General features: G+C 42.8%; 1 protein-coding gene across 2 annotated transcripts in view; it reads left to right on the top strand.

Moving 5' to 3' along the window:
- The first annotated feature begins 2,938 nt into the window (after positions 1-2,938).
- Positions 2,939-21,864, top strand: part of LOC122647734 (formin-like protein 3) — a 69,332-nt gene continuing 50,406 nt past the window's right edge. The window contains exons 1-2 of one of the 2 annotated variants that reach the window (XM_043841067.1): positions 2,939-3,075; positions 12,328-12,426. In XM_043841067.1, the coding sequence (XP_043697002.1) occupies positions 3,037-3,075; positions 12,328-12,426 (138 nt within the window). In that variant the 5' untranslated portion in view covers positions 2,939-3,036. The remainder of the gene's footprint in view (positions 3,076-12,327; positions 12,427-21,864) is intronic. The other variant, XM_043841068.1, reaches the window with a different exon arrangement.

Here is a 21,864-nt window from a genome sequence, read left to right on the forward strand (position 1 = left end):
CAACACCATCATAGTTGCTCCTTTTCTTGAACACCCTTTCAGTCATGAGTTTGATCCACCCTGACATTCTTCATGGCTATCAAGGTTCAAGAACTCGGCGATATTACTCGTTTTTTTCAATTAGCGAGTTGAGATGGGAGGCGAAATACAAAGTGACACGGACTTGGTTGAGATCTTGAACTGAGATCTCGGTTCAATTGAGATGTGGACCAAACCATGTTTAAAAGAGGAATGATCTCGACCGAGACAGTCAAGATCTCTACAGAAACTCGACTGTCTCGGTGAATTAGACAGGGAAACCAGTGGTGAGCTGACTTTTTAGTTTTTGCCACCTTGTTTTGACGGAAAACTTACCGGAGACGTCAATTAGCATCTTACTTGCCAGATTTGTTACAAATCATGTGAGGATGATGACTTGAGTATGAAGACCATGGTTGAAAGTTTTAGAAGCATGAGTATAGATACTACTAGTGAGTGTCAGTCGTAGCAAGCATCTTAGCCTCAGTATGACTATGATTATAGCCAGGAAAGCATTTGTTCGGAATATGGTGACTATGGGCTGCCGCAATCGGTACACTATGGCCATGACTTCGACACTCGGAACACTGGGTCAAGTTTTGTTGATCACCAATTCACAGTCCCAACCCAGCCATACATGCCTGATGGTAGTAGCAGTGGCTCGATCTCATTAGTCCCATCGCAACTGCCTCTTCTATACCGTAGGATAGGGTACCTTCGGATAGTTGATGACAACACTTATCTAGGCTGTGTGGTAGACTACACGGATTTCTTCAGCGACACTTTGATGTGGGAATCTTATGTGGCATACTCTGAGCCTTATTGGCTTCAGAAACATGGCTTGAAAGGATAGAGGTATATCATATGTGTTAAGATTGATGTAAAATACCTTACTTTACATTTATAATGCTTATTTAAGTTATTTTACATTAATTGAATGGTTTTTATGTGTAGAGTAGGGTATTTTAGTACATCGTCGCCTACGAACCTAGGGTCCGAAGTAAACTCCTATTTGGACTTCGTTTTTTGCAAATTTTGATATTGCGATGTTTAAATGGCCTAAAATAGGCCGAGTACCAAGTTTCAGGCCTAAACTAGGTCTAAAACCCACTGAAATGAGCCTTCGAGTTTAAAAAAAAAAAACACCAATTCGCCGAGATCTCGAACTCGGTTTTTTGGCTGGGCGAAACCAGTACCAAAACCGAGTTCTTGAACCATGATGGCTATAGAGTGACTCTACATGTAAGAAATCTCATATTTTATCACAATTTCAATTTAATGCACTTGTCTAGTTATACATTATTCTCCATTTTAGTGTTTATGCATGATACATGTTATATATTGCTTGTTTATATTTGTGTTTTGTGTCCAAAAGTGTATTTCCATGTGTGTTTTGACTATTTTCATGTGTTTCTGCACCGTTCGATGTGTATCTCTGATACGATACATATCTTAAAATCACCCGACCGATACGATACCCGATACTGATACTTTAAACCTTGGTTACAATTATACCCAAGAAAATAAAAAGCCCAACATGTAACATAACCACCTAAAGGTCGATTTCAGCCCATTTACCCCTTGTGGGCCTCCCAAGCTTGCGCCTAGGCCTCTATATGGGATGATATTGATCCAACCAGTCGAATGCAACCTCATCATATTGACTTGGCTAATATTGATCCTGCTAATAGGTGGCTAATATTGTCATCACATCACCCAGGGCATGTCATTTCAGTCGTGCCTTAAAACTAGGAACTCAGAGGTGGTTACATTGGCTAGAGGGAGAGTGGACTTTGTTGCCAAGCAGCACCTTAGGCCACCACCTCCTTTGACTTAAATGTGTGGCTGCTCCTCTTTGAATCTCCATAACTCAAACAAACCATGGCTATCCATCTTTGAACCACTTGGTGCAGTCACACCAAACCAAACCAAATCAGACCACTTAACTCAATGATAATACTGACCTATAAATAGCCACCTCTTGCTTGACTATTCACACCTACTTCACTACTCAGTGTATAATATCATTAATATCATATATAGTTATAATACATATAATAACACCTTAGTGTACCAAATTATTGTAAAATCCTATAATTTGTAATACGTGAAAAATCATAAAATAATGTTTCCTACATTGATATATTATAAAATATCACATTTCACAATAATATATATATTAAATAACAACAACACACCATCTCAATGCAAATATTATTAAAATATTCACACAAAAACATTAGAATATTCATGGACATCTAATATAACAATAAAATAATGATGCTAATATGCTATGCATGCTGGGTGTTATACTCAACTTAACTTTCCAATCTTTTTATATAGATATGTGCACTTATATTCTCCTTCATGTTTGGATGCTGAAGGACTTAAAAGCCTTGAGGCCTTTTCATCATGAGATTATATGGACATAAGATGGTTTGGTTAGGTCCACACATACTATTATGTTGTGATGGAAAATAATTGGATATTTCATAAATAGGCTCCTGTATGATGATTGGATTCTGATCTAACTCAAGCTTGCACCTGTATTTGAAAAGGTGAAAAAGTGCAATTCTCTATTTTATGAATGTCGTATTGATCCTCTTCCAGCAATACTCTAATGCGATCTTAGATTCCTTGAGACTATACGTATGAGTAGTTATTCCTTTCATACACATAGTGAGATGAAATGCTTCCATTTTATTATTTGGTTTAAAATATAAAGATTAATAATAGCTACATCACGGGACTTGAGAGATGTTGCAATATACATGCCACTAGCTTCAACCCTTCCCTCCCCCAAAAGAAGTTTATAAGATTAATAATAGCTACATCACGGGACTTGAGAGACGTTGCAATATACATGCCACCAGCTTCAACCCTTCCCTCCCCCCAAAAGAAGTTTATTTATTGTGAATGTTACTTAAAAATATTTTTCCAATCTTTTTATGATGTGTTTTTGTTTATTCATCTATTAATTTTCAGGTTGAGTTGCGTAGAGCGTATAACTGTGAAATAATGCTTACAAAAATAAAAATGCCTCTGCCAGATATGATTGTGAGTTCATCTTTCATCATATCCTATAAATTGTAGCTATGTTATACTAATTTGAACATATACTAGAGAGTTCATCTTTTACTGTCTTGTAGTTTTCTCTACATTCATGAGCATGGAGTTGTGGAGGGAAGTTTGATTTCATGATTTAGATTATTTCAAACTATGGTTAAAGCCTTTAAGAATATGACTATCTATGTCAATTTCGTCTTATTTTTTGCAGCTTTTTGCACATAATTGGAACACTGATGCCATATGCATGCTTTTGTTCATTTTTTATCATTGAGTTCACTTGACAGAGATGAACATGGTTTATTTTTCACTTCTCTCCTTAGACACCAAAGGAACTTTGATGAACAGTGTAGTTTCCAATATCATCTTGTTGAGAGATTAGAATTAGGAAAAGTGAATGCTTGGATGTCTAAGACAGACCCCAAGCTCTATATTTATAATAATCCAAAACATTACATGGACAGAATTGCCTTTACATACTAGAATGAATAATGAAGAGCAATAAAGAGGTAAAAAGACCAGAATACCCCCCACAGTATTCTGGTGTACATAATTCAACACTCCCCCTCAAGTTGGAGCAACTATGTCAATCATGCCCAACTTGACTAGAATAGGATGGAATAGCTTCCCAGATAATCCCTTGGTGAAAATATCAGCAACCTGATCAGTAGACTTCACAAAGGGAACACAAATCAACCCTTCTTCCAATTTCTCCTTGATGAAAGGTTTATCCACTTCAACATGTTTGGTGTGATCATGCTGTACCGGGTTGTGTGCAATGTTGATTGCAGGTTTGTTGTCACCGTACAACATCATAGGAAGATGAACTGGGACACCAAGGTCTTGTAGCAAGCCTTTCAACCAAAGTAACTCACTAATGCCCTGTGCTATAGCACGAAACTCTGCTTCAGCACTAGAATAAGCAACCACATTTTGCTTCTTGCTACGCCAAATGACAAGATTGCCTCCTACAAAAGAGCAATACCCAGAGATAGACTTCTGATCAGCGAAACTAGCCCAGTCAGCATAAGTATATGCCTCTATCCTTAGGTGACCATTAGGAGACAGAAGAATGCCTTTTCCAGGAGCTGACTTCAAGTAGTGGAGAATCCGAAGAACAACCGCCATATGAGAAGAATAGGGGTCATGCATGAACTGACTCACAATGCTCACAGCAACAGCAATGTCTGGACGTGTATGTGAGAGATAAATTAGCTTCCCTACTAGTCTTTGGTACCGGCCTTTCAACAGGCTCACCTTTCTTTTCTTTGAGATGGATAGTAACCTCCATAGGAGTATCAGACGGGTGACAACCAAACAAACCAGTTTCAACCAACAAGTCTAGGACATACTTCCTTTGGGGGAGAAAGATGCCTTTAGAAGATCTGGCAACTTCAATCCCAAGAAAGTATTGTAGCTTCCCTAGATCTTTAATCTCAAACTCCTGGCCAAGAAACTGCTTCAACCGGTTGATCTCATTACCATCGTTGCTAGTAACCACAATGTCATCCATATAGACTATAAGAACAGTGAGTTTTTTGCCAGCCCTCTTTATAAAGAGTGTGATTGGCATTACTCTGCTTATAGCCCACAGAGATCATGGCCTTGTGAAATCGCTCAAACCATGCTCGAGGTGACTGCTTCAGCCCGTAAAGTGCTCGCTTCAGTTTGCACACTTTTACCTTTATTACTGGCACAATAGAACCCTGGTGGAATATCCATGTACACCTCCTCACCAAGTTCTCCATTTAGGAAGGCATTCTTCACATCCAGCTGTTGTAGATCCCATCCAAGATTGACTGCACAAGATAGCGAAACCCGAACTGTATTCAACTTTGCAACAGGAGCAAAGGCCTCCTGGTAGTCGATCCCATATGTCTGTGTGAAGCCTTTTGCAACTAGACGTGCCTTATATCAATCCACTGACCCATTAGCTTTTTGTTTGACCACAAACACCCACTAACATGCCACTGGTTTGTTGCTGGAGGAAGGGCTACAAGATCCCAAGGATTATTTTTCTTCAAAGCGCTCATTTCTTCCTACATTGCTACCTTCCACTTTCCATCTGTGTAAGCTTCCTGCCAATTTTTAGGAATGGAAATAGAAGAAAGAGAGGACATAAATGCACGAAAAGATGGAGAAAGAGAACTGTAGGAAATAAAACGAGAAATAGCATGTTGGGTGCAAGTTCTAGTACCCTTGCGATGAACAATAGGTAGATCAGAAGGAGAGGTCTTAGTAGGAGAAGGAGGAGGATTTGGTTCCTGAGCCGGCAACTTGATAGGTATTGGTGCCACAGTGGATTGATGCTGCCCTCTTTTGGTACATCCCTTTGTATAGGTGATAATGTTAGAGTTGTCAATTCTCTCTGAAATTCACTGATGGTTTTCTGGACTGGAGTCAACTCCCCCTGACTAGGAACATTACCACCATTATTCCCTACGAGGTCCCCCTATAAAGGATTCCCTTTAGATGAAGGGGTAGCAGCTGATGGAGATGGGGCAGCAATCACTGGAAATGGGGCAGCAGCTAAAGGAGATGGGGCAGCAACTAAAGGAGATGGGGCTGCAAGGGATTGAAGGGGAGATAAAGGGACATCTAATAGAGGAAACACATCTTCACTAGAGCCCTCCTCTTGAAGAGGTGGTGAAGAATAATATGAAAGACCCTCATGAAAAACGACATCCATACTGACTAGAGTATGACGGGAATGTGGATGGTAACACTTATAACCCTTCTGGGTTGGAGAATAACCCAAAAAGATGCACCTCAACCCACGAGGTTCAAGTTTGCCTAGAGATCGTGTATCCCTAGCATAACACACACAACCAAATATCTTGGGGGGAATTACAAAGGAGCAATGCCCATGTAAAATCTCAGTAGGACTCTGGGAGTCTAGGACACGAGAAGGTAACCGGTTAAGGAGATAGGTTGCAGTGAGGGCAACATCCCCCCAATATTGGGACAGAACATGTCGAGCAAACATCAAAGCTCGGGCTAGTTCTAATAAATGGCGGTTCTTTCATTCAGCCACACCATTTTGGGCTGGGTTATCAACACAACTGGTCGGTGAATGATCCTATGATCAGCAATATACTTTTGAAATTGTTTTTCGATATACTCGGTTCCATTATCTCTTCTCAAAATTTTGAGAGTAGCCTGGAAATGAGTTTGAACCATTTTATCAAAATGCTGAAAACATGAAAACACTTAGTTTTTGGTATGCATAAGGTAAACCCATGTGTGTCTAGAGTGACAATCGATAAAGGGAACAAATCAACGATTACCAGAAAGGGAAGTCTTACGATTTAGGCTCTAAACATCAGAATGCACCAAATGGAAAAGTGAAGAACTCCTTTTATTAGAAATGGAATAAGTTGAACGTTTCTGTTTGGCCAGAACACAAGTCTCAGAAAAAAAATCGGTCTTATCACAGTTTTTGACCAAAGTAGGAAATAAAGATGCTAAAATTCCTAATAGAGGATGACCTAGTCTAAAGTGCCACTGGTAAAATTCAGAAGAGACTAAGGAATTCTGATGTGGAGATGGTAATGGGGGTGGAGTGAGACGACCATCATCAAGCGGGTACAAGCCACCATGCACTTTACCCAATCCAATCGTCTTCCCAGTGGCCAGATCTTGAAAAACACACTGGGAAGGAAAAAAATTACTTTGCAATTAAGGTCACGGGTAATACTACTAATAGAAAGAAGGTTAGTAGTAAAATTAGGAATATGCAAAACAGAAGACAAAGGAAGAGAGGAAGTGTAGTTGATGATTCATTTTACAGAGATGGAAGAAAGGGAACCATCAACTACTTTGACTTTGTCTTTCCCAGAAGTGGGAGAATACGATGGAAAAGACTAGAGGACCCGGTCATGTGATCTGGAGCTCCAGAATCAATGATCCAAGGATGGGAAGCTACTGAAGCACAATGACCACTAAATGAAATACCTGACCGAATAAAGTTTGAACCTGAAGGGGTAGGTGAATTGGCAGTAGCTGATGTAGTAGAGGCAGCAGGAGCGGAAGACTCGAGCACACATAGGAATGCCGTAGATCCTCCTGAGATAGGCCAGTGTTAGTAGTAGGGGCTGTAGCAACATACTTAGAGTGATGGGCCTTCTTGTTTGGTTTCTTCTTGGCAGCCCTTTTGGCTTCGAAGTCAGCTGGTTTCCCGTGAAGTTTCCAATAGTTGTCCTTGGTGTTTGAGTTAAAATAAAACCGTAAGCATACGGGTCAATCGTAGCTACGGGTCGAACACGAGGAGATATACGCCACTCTATTTAACTAACTTCAAAGTAATGTAAAGTGAACCAAAATTAATTAAAGCACTAAATTAAACTAACGGATCCTAACTCACAAGCATCTAACCTATCAACTAACGCAAATTGGAAGGAATAAAGGAATAAAAAAAACTTATCAAACTAATGCAAATTGGAAGTAATAAAAACGCAGCCACACATCCACATCCACATAAACAAAATAACCACATAAAAGAAAAATAAAAGAAATAGAGGGAGAAGAAGAAGAAGAAAGAGAGAATGAGATTGAGGAGAGGGAGAATGAGATTGAGAGTTTAGAGAATGCGAACCTAGATGTGCTTGAACCGGATTAATTGAAGAAGCTTGAATGTATACTTGCATGAGCTTACCCTGGCTTCCTCTTCTAAATCTCCAAGTCTTGTCATCAACATAGGAGCTTAGACTAGGAGGCTTTAAACTAGAACTATTACAACCATATTGAAGACATTAAAGCATGAACTAAACCTATTACAACCATTAAACTAGACTTATGAAATCAAAACTAAGAACTAGAAAGCCAAAAATCATAATTTAGAAAGAGAAGAAGAGAAGAAATTGTACTAAGAGAATGAACTCAAAATTGCACTAAAAATAACTTAAAAAAAAACTGAACTGGAGCTAACTTGTTAAAACCCAAAGGGCAAGGAGTATTTATAGGGGGAAGGGAGAAGAGAGAAGAGGGAAGTGGTAGGAGAAATATTCCCTAAGAAAAGAGAATATTCTCTTCTCCTTCCTCCTTTACAATGCTTGAACCCCAAGAAAAAAAAGAAAAAATAGAAAGAGGGGGAGAAGAGAATATTGTTTACATAAACCTTCTATTTTTAGAAAAGTAAATTTCTAATTCTAACTTGTTCTTCCTTTTCTTTGTAGATATCTTCTCCAAGCAATAAGATCCAAGCATCTTTGACTTTTCAACCTTCCATAGATGAGAAAATATCTTTCAAAATAAAGCTATCCCATGTAGACTTCCAAAAATGCCCTTGAAAAGTTGGAGGAGAGGGAGAGAGTAATGACTAGGATTTCCACTCAACAAATGATAAATTCCCAATGTGTCCTCTAAAAATCGTGGGGCATTGGATGCAGCGCAATAAAAATCGTGGACACCTTGTGGGCTTTCAAAACTGTGGAATTTAGTGGCAGTGTGGGTCTCTCCATGTGGGTAGCAGTCCTCTCTCTTCAAGAATGCAAAATTACCGAAACAGCCCTGTACTTGCAGTAGATCTCCACCATTGCTTAGAAATATCTTCTATAATGTCAAAAATGTCCTTGGGCAGTGGTAGAATGACTATGGGCTTGCACAGTTGCATTACAGTTCCTTTCTGACCCATTATCCTTTCTTGGGCTGAAAAGAATAATCAACTGCATGGAGGCTTAAACGGATGCGTACTTGCGTTCCGTCACGTCCATCTTGCTCCAAATTTGGTCCTCTTTACAGCCATGGAAAGAAAAATGATAACTGTACGTGTAAATTGGGACATGCAGCTCCCGATAGTCCAAAATAGCCTAAAACCTGAAAAACACAAGAAAGCACCAAAGTAACTCTGTCCAATGTGGTAAAATGTATGCTATATGCCCTAAGATTTCACACATAAATGTGCTCATCACTTGGTGTGGTATGGCCTATTACAATGCTCATAAGTGACAATGCCCTTGGTAGAACCATCACCAGAAGGGGAAGAACCAACAGTCATAGGAACAGCCGTGGAAGCAGTCTGGAGAGTTGATCTCTTAGTATATGGAGGATGGTGCATGGCAGCCCTGCGGTTCTCTTCAGAGGAGACCAAGACATAGGACTGTGCAAGTGTGGGAAAAGGAGACTAGCCCAACACTTGAACTCTAATCTGATCAAAATCCACATTTAATCCAGCCAAGAGGTCATTAACCCGTATCTTGTCAACATGCTTCTTGTAAGAGGCGATATCACCAGGAGTGGAAGGATGGAAATCAGAAAAATGGTCCAACTGTTGCCAAAGGCTGTGAAGAGTAGCATAGTACTTGGAGACAGTCAATTCCCCCTGAGTGGTATGAAGGATCTTCTTCCGGAGTTCATAAACCTGGGCATCATTGCCAAGCTGTCCATATGTTTCGTTGCAGGCAGACCATATCTGGGCAGCATTATCAAGAAGAAGAAATCCACCCGCAAGGTCTGATTGCATGGAGCCAATCATATAAGACATGAGAATACCATTATTGGAGGTCCACCTGGTCAGAGAAGAGCCAACTTCAGTTGGCATAACAGTAGTGCCATCAATATGGCCAGTAAGCCCACGACTAGTAATGGCAAAGTAGGCAGAGTGAGACCATATCAGGTAATTGCTTTCATCCAGTTTGATAGGATTAGGAAGAAGATCACCAAGTTCATTCCTACTGTACATATCAGCAGCAGAAGTGCCAGTAGAGACTTCAGAGTCACCCATTATGCAGCAGAAAAAAACGAATTGCAGAGATGGGCTGTGGTAATGGGAAACCCAATAAAACTCCAAGATAATGGCTGAAAATTGGAGGGGAGACCTCTTTAAATATAGGAAGAGTTGCCTCAAAAAACCAGCAGCATCTGGCAGAGAAATCCTTGAGATCGACTTTGTAAGGGTTTTGAAAAAAAACCCTGATTTTGGTGAATCGATGGAGGGCTGATTGCAAGCCAAAAAACACTAGAGCGAGCTGAAACTTGGATCGAGTGTGCTTCTATTAGGACTGAAGTACTCCAAAAACCAGCCCCAATGGAAACCTGAAACTCCTAGATCGATATTTGTCAGGGTTTTGAGAAAGCCCTGATTTGATGAAAAGTAATCGATCTAGGAGGTCTTCAATCTTGTTGGAGATAGGAACTGATCCGAAGAAGTAAACACTGCCGCAGTTCTTGAGTCTTCAATGAAGTAGATTGGTCCCTTGGAAAGAAGTGGAAGCAATCCAAAAAAACTGAAGAAGCAAATATCGCTGGCAGCAACTGGGGTTAGAACTTGTTCTATTGATAAAAAAACCTTATCATAGGATGAGGTATAGCAGGGCAGCAACTGGATCTGTCGATCACCTCATCATTGCTGCCCTAGTGGGAGAATGATGGAGAGAGAAGATCAAAATAGAAGAGGGGGGAGGGAAGAAGAGATCGAGAGTGATAGGGAGAAGGGGGGAAATCGAGAATGGAAAAAACTCCCTAATTCAAACCTGCTTTGATACCATGTTGGAACCGCTTCCTCTAAAAGGCCGACCATTTAGGAAAGGGAGGAAACAATATGTATATCATACATGAGCTCTAACACGGCGGACTGTCCAAAGGGGGACACGGGTGGATAAATAATTTTAACACCTGCCCGCTCCCAGGGGGACTCGATACCGTGACCCCTACCTGCGCTGATACCATGTTGAGAGATTAGAATTAGGAAAAATGAATGCTTGGATGTCTAAGACAGACCCCATGCTCTATTTTTATAATAAATTAAAACATTACATGGACAGAATTGCCCTAACATACTAGAATGAATAATGAAGAGCAATAAAGAGGTAAATAAAGAGGTAAAAAGACCAGAATACCCCCACGGTATTCTGGTGTACATAATTCAACACATCTCAACAATTTTCAGAAAGATATTTTGTTTCTGTTCTTAAGGTGGCAAACTGTATATTTTGGGGGGTTTTTTTTTATCAGGGTTTCTCTATGTTTATGTAACAACAATAGTCCTTAATCTTGCCAATATCTCGTAGAGATTTCAAAAAATTCAAGAAACTCGAGCTCCTCGAGACGAGTTTACAACAACAACAACAACCATAGTTGGCAAGGCGACCCTAGGTGGTGAAGAGGTGCCTAAGCGCTTAGGGGACAAGGCGCCCTCAATTGTTATTTTTTATTTGTCCCCTTTTTTAAAATTATTTAGTGTGCTACAATATATATCTTTAGTGTGACGAGGAATGTGATGCTTGAACCAAAGAAGCTTACGCCAAGGAACCAATGAGCCTTTCAAACGAATGAAATTTCAGGCCGCTTTGGAAGAGAAGGAGCTTGAGTTGTTTGACGATCAAGTAACACAGTCACCTCTTGCCACAGGCCTTCTTGGAATGGAAGGGAGCTCATTCCAAATAAGGTTAAGAGAAGGGACAGAGATTTGGGGGTGGGAAGCCCAGCCATCTTGATCAAGGATGTCAGCCACCAAAGAGAGCCTATGGAGACCCGAAGCATAAATGGTTCTCGGTGTGACCGAGTGGAGAAGAAATTCCATTGGGTGCCGGTGATCCAACCAAGGTAAAAAGAGAGACTGTCACCAATTTGGGAGCGAATGACCTTAAGCACCAGGTTCCAGCTAGCATGAATTTGTCGCCAAACCCAAGAAGCATCGGGCAAGGCTGAGGCAGTCCAAATAGAGTCTTGGTGTAGGGCCCCTGAATATATCCAATCAACCCATCTGCTTTTCTTTTTTGAGACAATCTTCCAAATAAGCTTAATGATGCCCGCTGAGTTCACTTCTTTGATTCTTTTAATGCCTGAACCTCCTTCCTTCTTTGGGAGACACATGGCAGCCCAATTTAAGGGATGAAAGAATCGAGAGGAATCATTGCCTTTCCAGAGAAAAAGAAGCCATGAGGGATTCCAAAGACTTGATAATGGATTGAGGGAGACCATAAATCCCAGACCAGTAGATGTATGATGCCTCCAAAACTGATTTGATAAGAACCAACCTGCCTCATTCATGTTTTGTTGCCATGTTTGTTTAAAGATTCCCATCATTATGGGACTGGTTTTGCATTCTGATTATGTGTCTGTTGTTGCATAGAAGTGATATGTTAGTTCAATAAAGACTTAAAAACACATAGCTGGCCAGATGGGGATTCAAATCCTCTCTTAACTTTTTTCAACATTATTATGTTGGGGATTAGAGATTTTTCAAAAACATATTCGGTTAGATCTTTGTAAGTGCATAACTCGGTTCTCATTGACTGGTGCCAGAATGCAGTTTTGGCTTTGGATACGTCAGCTTTAGACATTGACCAAGTTGAGAATCTCATCAAATTTTGTCCTACGAAAGAAGAAATGGAAACACTGAAGGTATGATGTCCATTTTATTTTACATTGCAGATTCTTCTTCTTTGCTTTAGATGTTGTAAGGTTATTGACTTTAATCTTGTAAGATATCATGAATCAAAATCAGAGGTGCTTTATTTGTTGGCTAGTATCTTCAGGCATGATTTACTGCTATAAGTCTATAACTGTTATGCTGCCTTGCATACCCATCAAACCTTCGTGCCAATATTTCTGTGGCATTTAAGAATAACAGACTTAAAACTTGATAAGAAAAGAATGCAATTTCTTGAAGCTTTGCTAGTTTTAATTCTCTTCTGTTCACAAGTATTCTAGATGCATATGCAACAGAATTTTTTTTTTTTGGTTGGAAAGTCGCTCCCTATCATGCTGTGTTATTTTTGACCTTCTTTTGAGATGCCACAATTTCAAAAAGTAATCCACAGTTTTGAATTCAAATGATAAATCCAACCGTGGATTGCAGGGCATGTAAACAGCGGATCAACAAATCAAAATAGAGTTAGAAATCACCAATAGATTGGAAATAACAGCATAGGGAACAAGCCTAGCTTGTGGGAAGAGGATTTCGTAAAGGAAATTCATATATTTATTTCATAAACCAAAAACGTTATTATAGAGAAAAAGAATGCTGCCTGGTCGCTGAGACTGTATTCAAGGAAGAAAAAGAAGAAGGCTGCTGTGCAGTAGCAGGCCACGATTCTACTGGGTTGTTTATGTTAAATTTTAGGGTCATGTAATGAACCAATGAACCGGTTGGTTCAGTTGGTCTATTTTAAGTCATGGTCAAGTCTTGTGGACCAGTTAGTAGTCTAGCTAAGAATATTTCTTTCTATTTTCATTGTAAGTAGTTAGTTTCTATTTTCATAATTAGTATGTGACAAGAATTAGTAGCTCGGGCTTCCCCCCTGCCTTTGTTTGCTGGATTCATGCTTGCATTTCCACCCCTTCCTTCTCTGTTCTGGTCAATGGTTCTCCGGCTGGTTTCTTCCACTCTAAAGTGGGTATCTGCCAAGGCTGTCCGCTCTCCTCCTTCCTCTTCTCTATCGCTTTGGAAGTCTTCTCGTAGCCTTCAATCCAAAACGGATCTCCATCTCATTTCTCCCATTCCTAAATGTAAGCATATCAATCTCACCCATCTCGCTTTTGTAGACGATCTGATGATCTTCTCCAAGGCCTCTCACTCCTCAATCTCTGCTATTATGGATTCCCTCCACCTCATTGAGTCCCTCTCCGGCCTTCGCATCAATCTCCTCAAATCCAAAATCTTCCTCTCTGGTATCTTTGTTCAGGAGAGAGACTCCCTTCTGCATCTGACTGGTTTCTCCATTGGCTCCCTCCCAGTCAAATACCTTGGTCTCCCCCTCATTCCGGCCCGGCTCTCCTAGCACCATTGCACTCCTATGCTGGATAACATCTGCAAGCTCCTCCAGCTCTGGAAAAGAAGACTCCTTTCCTATGCTGGCTGCCTTGTTTGTATCCGCTCAGTCCTCCAAGCTTCTTACATCTATTGGTGTGGGATCTTCGGCTTACCCAAAGCCACCACCCAGGCGATGGAGCGCCTCTTTTGTGCTTTCCTCTGGAAAGGGACCGATGCTTCTAGGTTCCTCCATCCTTTCAGCTGGAAGTTTATCTGCCTCCCAAAATCTGAGGGTGGTCTTGGGATTCGGGGCATTAAAGACTCCAATACTGCTGCCATTCTTAAGCTGATATGGAAAATCTCCTCCCGCCATGATTCCATCTGGGTCAACTGGGTCTACTCTCACCTTCTCAAGTCCGACTCCCCTTGGACTGCCTCCACCCCCTCTGATGCTTCCTGGATTTGGAGAAAGATCCTTGCCCTCCACCCCTTGGCCCTCCGTGGTATCTCTTCCTCCATTGCTTGTGGATCCTCCACCTCCCTTTGGCTCGACCCCTGGCATCCCCTTGGAATCCTTTTCTTTGTTTTTGGCCCCAGGTCGATATACTCTTCTGGTCTTCCAAAAATGCGTCCCTATCCTGTCTCATTTCCTCTGGTTCCTGGTCCCCCCCCCCTTTCCTCAACCCCTATATCGTCTCTCGAATTTGGCCTGCTCTCCCCCCCTCTCCCCTTCCCCTCCCCCCCATAATGACAGACTTCTGTGGTTGCCCTCCCCCAATGGCCTCTTCAGCACTAGCTCAGCTTGGAACTTTGTTCGTCCCACTGCCCCCTCTGTCCCTTGGCATAAACTAGTCTGGTTCAAAGGCCACATTCCCTGCCATAGTCTCACTTCCTGAAGAGCCCTTCGCCTCTGCCTTCCCACCCAAGCCTTCCTCATTCACTATCACATCCACGTTTCCCCTGCCTGCTCTGTTTGTTGGAATGGTTTGCCGGATATCCCTCACCTCTTCTTTGACTGCCTCTTTACCTCTACCATTTGGAAAAATGCCCTTTCATCCATCTGGCACCGCAACAGGAGACCCCCCTTCACTTTGACAGAGAATGGCTTTGGGTGGCTAAGTGCTTCTCTGGGTCCTCTATTTGTGACACCATTGGGAAGCTGGTCTTTGGAGCTGCTATTCACCACCTTTGGATGGAGCGCAACCTTAGGAGATGGACTTCCATCTCTCGATCCTTCGATCTGATTTGGAAAGCCATCTCCTTTGAAGTCTCTTCCAAGCTCAGCCGTGCCCATTTTAGTGCTGTCAGAGACACCCCTAGGAACAGGCACATTGCCGTCTACTGGGGCCTTGACCTGCCCTCTCTTTTTTCTCCCACCTTTGTGTAGGTTGGTTGTTATTTCTCCCCCCCCCCCCTGTCTCTCCCTTGTATATTCGTAGGTTGGTTGTTGTTCTTCTTCCTGCCCCCTCCTGGGGTATGGTAATGCATATTTATTCACCCAAAAAAAAGAATTAGTAGCTCACATCAGTTTAGAAACTGATTGTGTCTTGTAACCCAAGTAAGGGGTCAAGGTTGGAAGATTCTAATTTTGACTCCTTGCCATTCTCTTTCATTGCAATCTATAAAAGTAACCCAGGAGGCCATACCAGGTCACGATTTTATTCCCTACAATTGCTGTCAAGCTTGTTTTCCTTCTGTTGAAGTTTTTCCTTTGTGTTTGATCCATGGAGGAAGGAGCTGGTGTATGATCTGGCTGACTCCTTGTGCTGGGAAAGTGGGAAGCCCAGGAGGTCACTCTTTGTTGCTGTTCTTCGTCTTCTTCAAGCTGTCAACCCTCTATAAGATCCATCCCATCAAATGAGACATCCTGCTTTTGCCCCTTGTTGCTGTGCCGTGGTTTGTGTCTATTTTGTGGTACTTTTTAATTCCAGCACCCCCTTCTCCTGATCAATCCAGCCATCACTTCTCTCCCATCTTTTGAGCACCTCTCCCCCATCATAAGGCTCCCACTTGATCCCCATTTCAGCTCCGTCTGCCCTGCAGATTGACTGCTACAATTATTCTCCCATAAACCCTTCAAAACCCAGCTTCTTAACCTATTCTGAAATCGGCAGAGGATAAACCTTGCTGCAGATTTGATTTTGCTTAAACCCTTGAATTTCATACTGCCTTAACCTACCCAACCATTCCTGCCATCCCCATCGAGCTGAACCATTCCCTAGATTTCAGATCCTTTTTGGGACTGATTGGTTGAACCTTCGATTCTGTCCTACATTAGTCGCATGGTTCCTGCACCCAGACACAGGTACGTGTGAATTTACCATCCCGCCCCCTGTGAAATAAAAAAACCCATCCATGTTGATGCTCCTGCATGCACTCTCATTGGCCCCACGCTGGTGCAAGGGCTACACGACCAGGCATCGATCTCTTACCCATACCAAATACCAGATAAACTGCACGTGCATCAGTTTCTATGCAATTCCAGGACAGGATTCTTCAATTCTTCGGTGGTCCCCACAAATTAACTCCCAAGGTGTTAGCAGATTTAGAATTTGAGTAAGGCTTGGATGATTAATGACCATCCCAAGCTCTTTATTTATATCATTGAAAAAAGAGGACAGAAGTACAAATAAGCAATGTGTGTCGTTAGAGTGGCGCACGGTAAGGCCTTTCGTTCACGTGGGCTAGGTCATGGCTTCTCTTCCTCCTTGGGAGCAGCACCTCCCTGACCCACTTCTAGGCGTTGTCGCTGGTGGAGCCTCGGCTTACTCCTTCGCTGTTGTGGTGTCCAAGTCTCTGGCCACCCCCTCTGTCGTGATCGAAGTGAAGAAGCCATCAACGTTTTTTGGAACTTTGGCTGTCTTCTTCTCTATGGAAGAGGTTGCGCTGTCGTAGAAGGCTTTCTCGGCGTTAATTGCTAAATGCAGCCACGGTAGGCCATCTTTGTTCGCGATCAAAGAATACTTGCAGAATGTCCTGTTTTTGCAGGGGGATGTTGTTGTCTCCTCCCTGGACCCGCGACATGTCCTCTTGCGATTCTCGACCACGGCAGACTATGTCAAAGTCTGGTTAAAAGCAGAGGCTCAAGTCTAGGGCCACCTCCTGAGGTTTATGAAGTGGACCTCTGAGTTCGTTTCAGGTTGGGAATCCCTTTTCGCTCCGGTTTGGGTCTCCTTGCCTAGGCTCCCGTTCAATTTCTATCAGGGAAACTACCTTGTGTCTATTGCTGGACGATTGGACGATTCTTCAAAGTTGATGGCACGACGTTCAACTGCACATGCACTGTTGAGGTAAGGTTCTGCGATCTACGATCTGTGCTTCCGTTGAAGGTTTGGATTGGATGTGGCTCACTGGGGTTTCATCCGAAGGTGGTTTACGATAGACTCCCCTCCTATTGTGTATCTTGCTCGAAGATAGGCCATTCGGTGGAGGCCTGTAGAAAAGCGAAACAGGGGAAAGGTGTCGAGGGGTTTCTGGCAACCGGCGGCAATGCTGCATAGGTTAACGCCACTGCTACGGAGGTAGGGATCGAGGCTGGTGTCAGGAACAGCGAGGGAGTTTTTGTCACACCCCGGCTCGGTTAATAAGGGCGAAGTGTGACTGGATGTCTCAGATACCCAATCAATCCCACCAGGATCGCAAGTGCAGTGTTCTATTCGTAATTTCATTCACAATAATCAGAATTTAAATGCAGCGGAAGCAATAAATTTAGCAATAAGACAATAGTAAGGAAGAACTAGTGATAACATTATATTATATTAACAATTATGTACATCGGAGTTACAATTGTGATTCACAAAAGCAGTAACTCATAAAACCAAAAAAAGTTATAAACTATAACTATTACAAAAGTGTTGTAAATAAAAAGAAGGAAGTAGCATGATCAGTCTGGAAGATCAGGAGAACGCACAGTCGTCGCAGGTGAACGAAGCATCCTGCTCAACCAGGAGAGGAATATCAACTCCAGGAACAAGAGGAGTATCCTGGGCAGAAGATGTCCCCAAAGAAACAGCAGCACTAACGGAAGCAGTTTCATCCGAAAGAAATATATGGATCCACGTGGGTGAGCTCTCAACTGAGCCCAGTAAGGGAATGCATGCATACAAACACAATAATCCATGATGCATGTCCTAATCTAACATGCTCCTAGCACAGATGCTAAGTCTCATGAGGTCTAAGTACTACTGGTGGTAGATGCTAACCTCGGTCCCGGAACTAACACTTCGGTCACCCGAGTGAAACCATTCTACCTTGGTGGGGACCGGCCAGTTCCGGAACTAACACATCGGACCCCAACAGACCCCCAAAGATCAACCCTGACTATTTATTCCCACAACGGAGTACACACGCTAACTTGGGACAGAAGATGGCACCCCGGCATTATCCCTTCGGCTGTACCACGGGTTGTCCAACACCTCTTCCCCTGTTGGTAAGGGACGTAGTACTGGGTAATGATCAATAATCTAGCCCAGTGTAATCTATTCATGATGATACAAGCATTATCAGCTGAATTATATTTTACTGAATTCCGCCATAAACAATTCACAATAATAATAACATCAATGCAATGCAATGCAATATGCTAATGTGCAGCCTAAATCATATGCATTCTAATGCATCAAAACACAAGCTAAAAAACTATATGCATCAGAGTAGTTTCAATGATGCATGATATGGCATTCAGCATAACAACAAATTAAGATGACAAACACGCCCAAATTACGTTTAAAGTTCCCTTACTTGAGATAGTCGATAAACCTAGTCAGATAGAAACCCAAAAGCCCAAGTAATCCTCACCAAAAATGGAGTAAAACAATCCTAAATGAACATCAAAACATCATATATCAGTGAGGGTAATAGTCGAGGTCAAACCCTAAGGAATCATTCCAACAACCATATAAAAAGGGGCAGCCGTATGCAGACTTTCAGGGAGCCTGTCGACCGCCCCTAGGCCTGCAACAGCATCTGGCTACTTGGCCGAATTTGGGGATTTTGCTCCAATTGCATGGATCCTTGCATGCAAGGGTCTAATTTGATGATTTAGACCCAATTGAAGGTGGGTCAATAAAATTTGAGTGTTTCAATTCAATTTCACAAATCAATTTTGGGGATTTGGTCAATTTAACCTAATCTACCATTCTAGGGTTTGTAATCTAAACAATTAAGCTGGGAATTGGGTTGCTATGGGGCTGCTTTCAGGTCACAGCCAAATCTGAACTAAAATTTGGTTCAAAACAGGGTTACATATGCTGGAATTGGTTAAATAAGCTTAGGGAACCAAGCTTTAATGGCTGCTAAAGGTCTAGGCTGAAACTAGAGAGTATTTGGAGAAGAAATAGATGGGAGAAGCAGAATTTTCTGAGACTTACCTGATACAGCAGTAAGGATAGAAGTTGCAGCCTTTGATTTTATGCTCCAAGGTCCTTTAATGGAGGTCTCCAAGCTTTCAACTGAACTCCAAGATCAAAGACTCCAAGGTAAGCCCTCCTTTCCCTTCTTCTTCTGCTCTTTTCTCCTTTCTTCCTTTTCTTTCTCTAAGGTTCTAAGGCTGGATCGATTCTTTTAGCTTAGGAAATGAATGAATAGTGTTAGGATGTTGTATTTATAATAGATGGTAACTAAGGCATGTTTGCCTTAGTCAACATAGAATTAGTTTTAAGAAACACTTTCCTAATCTGATTTTTATAAAATTAATTACATATTGAGCCTATATCTAAGTCATACAGGCTATGTCATGTGACACGATTAGTGATCCAGCTGAGGTAGACTATTGGAATTTGAATCCTTCACTGGGGACTTGGGTCCCTCAAGAGGAAATTACCATTTTGCCCCTACTATACTAGTTAAGTAAAAATACTATATTTATAAATACAAGAGGGAATTCTTACCCATCAATAGGCCAAAGACAGTGTGAGGTTCCGCAGGCTATCAATCCGGCATGCCAAGCTTATGTGTTGTCTTCCGCTAGACACCTCAGACTCATCTAAGGCCAAGGTAGTTGGCTATTTGATATGCCTTTACAGACGAGTCATGAGATTAGTTTGAACTTTTTAATCGAGACAGCCCACAACTTAGAGGCAAGCATGGGAAATATTGAACCAGAACCTGAAATCATACAGATTCCAAAAGTTCAAATTTTTGCGGGTTTCACAGTTTTCATCCCCAGGGGAAAGGGACCCTCCAACGGTGGACAGAGGGAGAATGTTAGTGCGTCTGGGCAAAGTGTTCCTGCTTATCCACGGAGGTTGGCGAGACGGGTGGGTCGATGGAGGACTGTTGAGCAGCAGGCGTTAGGCCCCCGCAATGTTCAGTTGAATACGCAGGGTCCTTGCTACTTTAACGACGGTGGTGCTTTGGTTGCTACTGGCTAGTGGGAGGTCGATGCTCGAACTGAGTTTGCTGGTTTGCTGGAGAGGACTGGTCTCGAGGGGACCTCTCAGCCGTTGGAGGAGGGTGAAATTCTTCCGGTGGGTGTAGAGTGTACTCCCACGGCAGAGGGGGAGGTTGCTTATGGTAGGGGTTTGGCGTTGGTGACGTAGGGTATGTTGGTGGCAGAATTATGTGGGGAAGATGGCGCTACGGGCATTGATGGCGCTGCGGGCATCGATGGCTTGGCTGTGGAGAATGATTGTTCGCAGTCATTGGGTGACACTTCGGTGCCTTTCTTTGAAGATAACAAGGGGCCCATGAGGGCGAAGGATGACCGCCATGTTTCAAACCATGCTGCCCCTGCTGCGCCAAGCCGAGAGGCCATGATGGAGAGCCTTAGGCGTTTTCATGCAACTATCGTAGGTAGGATTTGCAGGTCCTTTGACAAGGGTGGTGAGGAAAACTTGGGGTCGGTAGCAACAAGTGTTCGCATTGGGGGACAGCTGCCCCCTCGGGCTGTGTGTCTTAGCGTTGCGCTGGTGTACAGAAGGAAGAAAATCGAGAAGTCCAAGTGGGGGCGGCCATCCAAAGAGACCCCTCCCCGGCGTGTTAGGAGATCGATGAGATCGTTGGATTCCACTCCTGAGGGTTCCAAATGAGTTGCCTTTTTTGGAATGCTCGAGGCATAGGGAATAAGCCTACTTCTAGGCGTCTGAAAACTTTACTAAGTCTGCATAGAGTTGATATTGTTGCCATTGCGGAAACTAAAGCACAGGTCTCTAAGGTGCGGCTGGTAATGCGCCGGATTGGGCTAGGGTCGATGCACATGTCAAAAAGAATTTGGGGTTTTTTGGATGGCCTCAGTTCAGGTTTGTGTGGTAGAGGAGCACCCTCAGTTTGTTACACTGGAATGCGTGGATGCCAGTGCAGTAACTTTCATTATCACCTTTATCCTTGGGCTATGCACGGTGATGGAGCGGAGGGAGTTGTGGGAGTTACTGGAACTTTTTTCAAGGTCTAATTCCTTCCCGTGGTCTGTGGGAGGAGATTTTAATGCTGTTGTATCCCCCTTCGAGAAAGTTGGTGGCAGGCCTGCTTGTTCGACGTCGTTAGAGGATTTTAGGAGATTTGTGAGCGGCTTTGGTCTTATCGATGTAGGCTATGCTGGTAATGTCTTCACTTGATCGAATAACCAGGCAGGTGCAGGAAGGGTGTTGGCCAGGCTGGATTGATTCTATGTAAATGCTGAATGGGTTGGGGCTTTTTCATGGTGTGAGGTCACCCATCTTAACTGGACGTGCTATGATGACGCTCCCATTTGGCTCTCTTTCTTGGCTGCCAGCAAACGGGTGTTTTCGGCTTTTAAGTTTCAACAGATGTGGTTGTTGCATCCGGACTTCCTCGACTTTGTGAAAGGGGAGTAGGATAAACCGGTGGTAGGCTCGCCCCTTTTTGTTTTGTTCTTAAAACTAAAAGGGCTTCGTGGTGCTCTCCGCAAGTGGAACGAGGAGGTGTTTGGCAATGTGCACGAAAAGGTTAGGGATGCGGAGGACTCGGTGAGCAGGGCAGAGGCAGTTGTTGATCTGTGTGCCAGTGCTGAGGCTATGGCAGCCCTGGAGGAGGCAAGGGAATCTTTGCCGGGTGTGTTACTTCAGGAGGAAATTTTCTGGAAACAGAAGTCTAGGGTAACATGGCTGAAGGAAGGGGACCGTAACACG

This window comes from Telopea speciosissima, unplaced genomic scaffold, assembly GCF_018873765.1.
Source record: "Telopea speciosissima isolate NSW1024214 ecotype Mountain lineage unplaced genomic scaffold, Tspe_v1 Tspe_v1.0129, whole genome shotgun sequence".
NCBI classification, from domain to species: domain Eukaryota; kingdom Viridiplantae; phylum Streptophyta; class Magnoliopsida; order Proteales; family Proteaceae; genus Telopea; species Telopea speciosissima.